This window comes from Silurus meridionalis, chromosome 17 (genome assembly GCF_014805685.1).
Source record: "Silurus meridionalis isolate SWU-2019-XX chromosome 17, ASM1480568v1, whole genome shotgun sequence".
In the NCBI taxonomy this organism is placed as follows: Eukaryota; Metazoa; Chordata; class Actinopteri; order Siluriformes; family Siluridae; genus Silurus; species Silurus meridionalis.
In genome coordinates this window covers 24,816,747-24,823,665 of record NC_060900.1, presented here as the reverse complement: position 1 = coordinate 24,823,665, position 6,919 = coordinate 24,816,747, and the positions used below count along the sequence as shown (strand labels likewise).

At 41.5% G+C, this 6,919-nt stretch overlaps 1 protein-coding gene across 1 annotated transcript in view; it reads left to right on the top strand.

The window, feature by feature from the left end:
* abhd17ab (abhydrolase domain containing 17A, depalmitoylase b) overlaps positions 1–2,580 on the top strand; it is an 11,048-nt gene extending 8,468 nt beyond the window's left edge. Inside the window, 3 exon segments of the mRNA XM_046871897.1 lie at positions 1–68; positions 1,282–1,461; positions 1,640–2,580. The exon segment at positions 1–68 is cut by the window's left edge and continues 127 nt beyond it. Coding sequence (XP_046727853.1) covers positions 1–68; positions 1,282–1,461; positions 1,640–1,865 — 474 coding nt within the window. The 3' untranslated portion in view covers positions 1,866–2,580.
* Positions 2,581–6,919: the final 4,339 nt, after the last annotated feature.

Genomic DNA, 6,919 nt, shown 5'->3' with positions numbered 1-6,919 from the left:
ACGGGAAAACCGTCCGAGAAGAACCTGTACGCGGACATCGACGCGGCGTGGCAGGCTCTACGCACACGGTAACGCACAACACACACACCTACGGCAGTGCGCTTAATCTTTTCTAAATTCGAATGTGTAGTTTATACCTGGAGATGTGAGTTATTAGAAAGGAAATGAGTGCATAGTGAAGATTTAAGGAAGGTTCGTCTCTATGTTCATGTTCACGCCTGGTGCTTTTTTTCGTTATATTTATCAGTCGAGAGTTTCTTCTTCAGCTCGAGCCTCGATCCATGTGCCAAAATCACCATATTCACCATGGAAGTCACACCACATGTAAGAATCCTCCATGTAGCTGTATATATGGAACCAGAACAGAATGTTACTATGGGTAGGGTTTATAAACAGCAGGCGCATTTAGGATACTGAACCTGCTGAACTCTGGAGCCCTCTGAACAAGTAAATACATGAAATAATGGAGGAACGGGGAGAAAACAGCGAGGGGCACAGAGAAGATTCATATGGAAGCCTGTTTTTGCTGAATGGGTGAATTGTAGATTCATTATAGAAACATTAAAGGACGGACATACGGACAGACGGACAGAAAGAAGGATGGATTGTAGATTGATGGGTAGATGGATGGATGGATAGATGGATGGATTGTAGATAGATGGATGGGTGGATAGATAGATAGTTGGATGGATGGACAGATTGTAGATTGATTGATTGGATGGTTGGAAGGATCGATAGATGGATAGCTGGATGGATAGATGGATAGATGGATGGATTGTAGATGGATGGATGACTGTATAGATGGATAGATGGATTGTAGATTAATGGATGGATAAACGGAAGGATAGATCGATAGACGGACGGATAGATAGTTAGCTGGATGGATAGATTGTAGATAGATGGATGGATGGGCAGATGGATAGATAGATGGATGGATGGATAAATGGAGGGAATACATGGCTGGATGGATGGATTGATAGACGGACAGATAGATAGCTAAATAAATGGATTGTAGATTGATCGGTAGATGGATGGATGGATGGATGAGTTGATGAATATCTCTCACATTCAAATAAAAACAAGTATGGTTTTGTTGGTTGTGGTGAGTTTGAAATTTGTGAGAACACTGCTGGGGACAGGAACCTGGGGAAGAGGCCAGAATGAGAAGCGTGAAAGTGAGAGGTGCTCTGGTCCTCAGTGGTGAGGGAGCGGTTCGACTTTTGCTGCCTAATTGGTCGGGTGTGTAAAGCGAGTTAACACGCTATGTTTTGGTTCTTTCAGATACGGCATCAGCCCAGAGAACGTCATCCTGTACGGGCAGAGCATCGGCACGGTGCCCACGGTGGACCTGGCGTCACGGTACGAGTGCGCGGCCGTCATCCTGCACTCTCCTCTCACCTCAGGCATGAGGGTCGCCTTCCCCGACACCAAGAAGACCTACTGCTTCGACGCTTTTCCCAAGTGAGTCCTGCATTTCAGATTGCAGCTAAAGAGATTAAATAAATATCAATAAACTGTTAAAACAAAATTATTTGGATTCTGTGAAAATTTTGGTGTGAATACAAAAAAGCAGATGTAGAAAAAACACTAGCTAAAGTGACATTGATCTTTCTCTCTCCCCCTCTCCCCCTCCCTGCAGCATAGAGAAGGTGTCAAAGATCACGTCTCCAGTGTTGATCATTCACGGGACGGAGGACGAGGTGATTGATTTCTCGCACGGCCTGGCTCTGTACGAGCGCTGTCCCAAAGCAGTGGAGCCTCTGTGGGTGGAGGGGGCAGGGCATAACGACATCGAGCTTTACAGCCAGTACCTGGAGCGTCTGCGCAGGTTCATCGGCCAAGAACTGGCAACCCAGCACACCTGAGGACCTCCCACACACCTCACCTTTCTCGCTCTCTCTCTCTCGTTTTCTCTCTCTTACCCGTTTACACTTCCTGTTTCAAGCATCTCGAGAATTAGGCTTTCAGATCCCAAACGAAAAAGAACTCCTATATGCTTACGCTATTTATTTATTTATTTTTCCATTTTGTCAGATAGGTTTATCCATAATAAACCACCAAACGCTTGGAGAAACAACGCTACCTCAATGGAAAAATATTTCAATAATATCGAAATTTTATTTTAATATATAAAAACCCCCCCTTTTTTTTTTTTTTCGCTCACCATAACAGATCAATAATTCAATAAAAGAAATTATAAATAAATTAGATTAATTATATACAATAGTATTACATCTAAAGTAATGTGTTGCATTTTTATATACTTCATAAATTTTTATATATTTAATTCTATTTAAGGGAAAAAATAGAATTATGTCAATACTAAAGATTTCTAAAGCCGAGTTAAACGGACCTTAAAACCTGCCACCAAACACAAAGGAAGTGAGATAAATGTATATAATAAATACTTCAATAAATATATAATATACTCGTTAAGTGCTAGAAGTCGTGAATTGAAGAAATTAAAGAAAATGAATACAAAAGAAACCTCACCCGAATAATTTTTTCCGAGTCTCATTAGTTTTTTAAGGATTTTTTTTTTCCCTTTCTGTCAATAAATCTGATTTATACACAGCCACAGATTAAAGGTGCGGTTTGTTATTTTCACTCGTCAGGTGAATTATGATTAAACATTACAACTTCCACAATCCTTAGGCTTTTCCTTCTCCCAGCCCATCCTTTCTTCTTTCTCTGTCTGTTTATTTTGGGACTTTTTCGTTAAAGGCTGCTGTCGAACGAACTGGAATGGGAAGTCGGAATTGTGTGATTGAGGTCACAAAGTGGGGTAATATAGAATAGTGTAACTTTAGCTACATCAGCTAGGGTACTTTTTGTTGTTGTTGTTGTTTCACAGATTAAGTGAACATGTTGATCTACGTGAAACTGAGCATTTTTTTTTATTGTTTTTCTTAAATCAAAAGTAAATGACTTGAATTTCTGAGTTTGACCAGTACACAGCGTATACACATTAATATAAATATACTGTATATTATATCAATATTTTCCAGGCCAGAAACGCTGAAAACTGTGGAGCGTGTGCAGCTTGGCGTGTCATAAACTCGTGATCTTCAGATCCAAAATCCGACGCTTCAACCACTAAACTCACACCTCTAAAGCAATAGTCGAAATCATGGGCTTTTTTTCTTCTTGAAACACTTCAACGGTTCAAACGATATCAGTGATGACGTATTTATCGCACCGCACGTTTAAATCGAAATGAACTCAGATGTGTAGGCAGGTGTAAACGGAGTCTTTCTTTCTCGCTGTCTTTCTCTCTCGCTCTCTCTCTTTTTTTTTTTTTTTTTGTCTGTCTCTCCGATGAGAGTGAGACAGGCGTCGATACACCGGGTGTGGACTCCTAATCCTTTGTGATCATACAGACGTCACTGGTGTTCGGAGCGTCTTTGCGCTGATGATTGACTTGCGGAGCTGCTCGCTATTTCGACATGGTTGTTCTGACCTCCTCAGTGTGTGTGTGTGTGTGTGTGTGTGTGTGTGCCCTCTGTGAGCGACAGTGCTGGGAAACGCTGCAGGCTCGGACCTCTTCCTCAGCCGCTAGAGTTTACTGGAGCTTTTTTTTTTTGTAGCTTTCCTACATCTTTAATATTATTATGACTTAAGAATCGCTCCTTTATTCTGAACCCATGTTCTCTCTTGCTTCTGAGTGTTAAAGGTGTCAGACCCAAGTCACTATCGTCCACACGCTCGTTAGCGTAGCGGCATAACGAGCCGAGCGGTAACGGCGGGATTAGCATAAAGCTCTGGTGTGCGTGACCTCGGGTCGGCGTCTTAGAACATGAGATCTATGAAAGGGGATCGTTTTTCCTACTCCGTATGCGTTCACGGTCCCCCACACGCTCTGTTCAAGTGTGTGTGTGAGAGACGATCCTGAGCCCCTGCCGCAGAGTAAACCGACACGCGATCTTTTAGCTTTCATCTCCAGTGGATCAGAATCTCAGAGGAACCACAATCCCTTTCTTCCGTCATTATATCTCTTCCCTCCCTCCCTCCCTGCCTTCCTTCAGGGTGACTGATGACTCATCCGTTAGCTTTTTACCTCTCACCTGTTTTGAAACTATATGAGCAAAAGTTTTTGGATACCGGACTCTTCCAGCCGTATGGACTACTACTTCAAACCGTTACCATGATTTTAGTAACGCGTTAATAACCGAGCAAATCTCCACTAAACATCTTCCCAGAAGAGAGAGTGGAGCTTATTATTCAAATAGCACATCCCAATCTTAAGCTCAGGTGTCCACTGACTTTTGTCCATATGGTGGTCCTTAAACACAACTGGATTCAGAGTCGGAGTTTGCTTTTGCTTTAGAAGTAGGGAATCCTGGACATCGTTTAATGTTCACGCGTTACGGCGAACACAAATTTAACGGCAGCTACGTTATCGTTCATCGTTGATGAAAACGAGGACTGGTCTGGAGGAATGTGCAGGCTTCGGATATATTTACTGGTTTCCAGTTTTTGCGTACATTTTCCCAAAACCAGCCTCGATTTAATACAGTACGTTTTACAGGTAGCACCCGACTTATGAAATAGATAGGGACTGGAAAAGTGTTTAAATTCGGGGGTTCGGGGGGGGAATGATGACAGAACACCAGGACTCATTTCTTCAAACTAAGGATTAATTGATCTTTTTTTTTCCCCTCTAAGTACAACTGTTACTGGTACTAAGAATGAATAATGTCCAGAGTGCTAATGAATCAGTAATAAGCGTATCCGATTCAAGTATCTCGGACGTGTCTGCGTGCTGCTAAATCTTCAGCGTCACCATTAAATACGCGCTCAGTGCTCGCTGAATCGAACTGCTCACTCTGTTGATCTTGGGCTTGTACTCACTCGCTGAACTGCTGCTGTACTTCCACCTGTTTGTGTTTGACCTTCGATCGCTATCATCGTTCCTAAGCTCGAACACGTACAACAGGACCGCGTCAGGCGATGAAGGCGATCGGGATTAAGCTCGTTATTAAATCTCGATGCATTTCCGCCGCAAACTTTTATTATCGCACAAACAGTATTAACGATAATGACACGGGGCTCTCGCGCAAACTGAAACGATCTTAACTCATAAGGGTGGTATGATTCACTGATATTGTTTTTAGATTGCATTCTTTCATGAACAGCAGTGAATTAAAGAAGAGCTTCTTTCCAAAACTAAACCCTTGATGGTGCTGATGATATTAATATTAAGTTGGATTTAAATAAAAATTAAGAGCCGTATTTTAAATAACACTTCCCCTGAGCGAACTAGAGAGGAAACTAAGGTAGAAAATGTTCATGTGCACATAAAATCTTATGAATGAACGAAGCAGGTGTTGCTGAAGTCCGAGACAAACACTGGTGTGTGTTAAGTGTTTGGAAGAAAAAAATGTTAGAGCCCAGGCACTGGACTAATCTCAGACTGTCGAGGGATTGTGTGTGTGTGTGTGTGTGGGTGGGTGGGTGGGTGGGTGGGTGGGGTGGTAAATGGTTGCGGGACACAAGTGTTTGGGCAAGTGCAAAACAGGAGCAGGTTTAAGGACTGAGGATAAAAATGTATGAAAACTGAATGTGGTTTTATTTTTTTTTGTTTCTCCCTCTCTCTCTCTCTCTCTCTCTCTCTCTCTCTCTCTCTCTCTCTCTCTCTCTCTCTCTCTCTCTCTCTCTCTCTCTCTTTCCCCATGGAGGACTCAGACAGACTCGAGCTCGTTTCGAAGCTCCAGACCAAGGCGTTTACTTTCTTCTTCCTGATGTAAAGCAGTTTGAGTGCTGAGTGTTTTGTAATAGACTGACACTGTACCGTATCGTACTGTATCTCGCACTCGCACACTTCAGCTCTGTGAAGTTTTCCTTCTTTGGGCTGTTTTTTTTTTTCTATTTTGTTTTTCTTCTCTTCCTGCTCGGGGGTTAAACCGGTTTTTGCGGGTGGTGTGTTATGACGCTCGTGTCTACTTACATGTTTATTATAATATCATTCTAATGAATTCTTCTCAAAATTGTTGTTTTTAGTTTTTCCAGATGAAACGAAATGATCTTAGAGAATTAAAAATAATAAATTTCATAATGAGAGTGAAGGGTTTTTATTCAATATTGTGTGTGTGTACGTGTGTGTGTGTGTACGTGTGTGTGTGTACACTGATCAGGCATACCATTATAACATTACCATTATGAGTGGTGAAGTGAATAACACTGATTATCTCTTCATTATGGCACCTGTTAGTGAGTGTGATTAATTAGGCAGCACGTGAACATTTTGTCCTCAAAGTTGACGTGTTGGAATCAGGAAAAATGGGCAAGTGTAAAGATGTGAGCAATTTTGACTATATATATATATATATATATATATATATATATATATATATATATATATATATATATATATATATATATATATATTGTGTGTGTGTGTTCATCTCGGAACCTATTTAAGCAGCTACAGATGAACTAAAGCCTCCCAATTATCTTTTAATTTTGAATTGTCTGCTTGTCACATGCTGTAAAATTACGGGGGACTGAAACCCCCCACCCCAAAACACCTGTCTCTCTTACAAGATTGCATTTGCACACCACTTGTATGGATTAAGTGTGTCAAACTCTCCACCTGTTTAACTGCTGTGTGTGTGTGTGTCTGTCTGTCTGTCTGTCTGTCTGTCTGTCTGTCTGTGTGTGTGTGTGTGTGTGTGTGTGTGTGTCTGTCTGTCTGTCTGTCTGTAGGAGGCGCTCTTGTTCTATTTCTGAATCCTAACTGCCCTTTATGTGTTGAAGTAAAAGAGACTCAGGTGTCGTATCAAAGTAAATATTAATTGTTCAGTGGAAAAGGTCTTCATGAGGGACCTTTTTTATTCCATTTAAATCGATGAGAAGGCGAGTAGAAGAATAAGTGCAGGGTCTCGGATTTCCTTTCTGGTTCGTCTTATTATAAAAATAA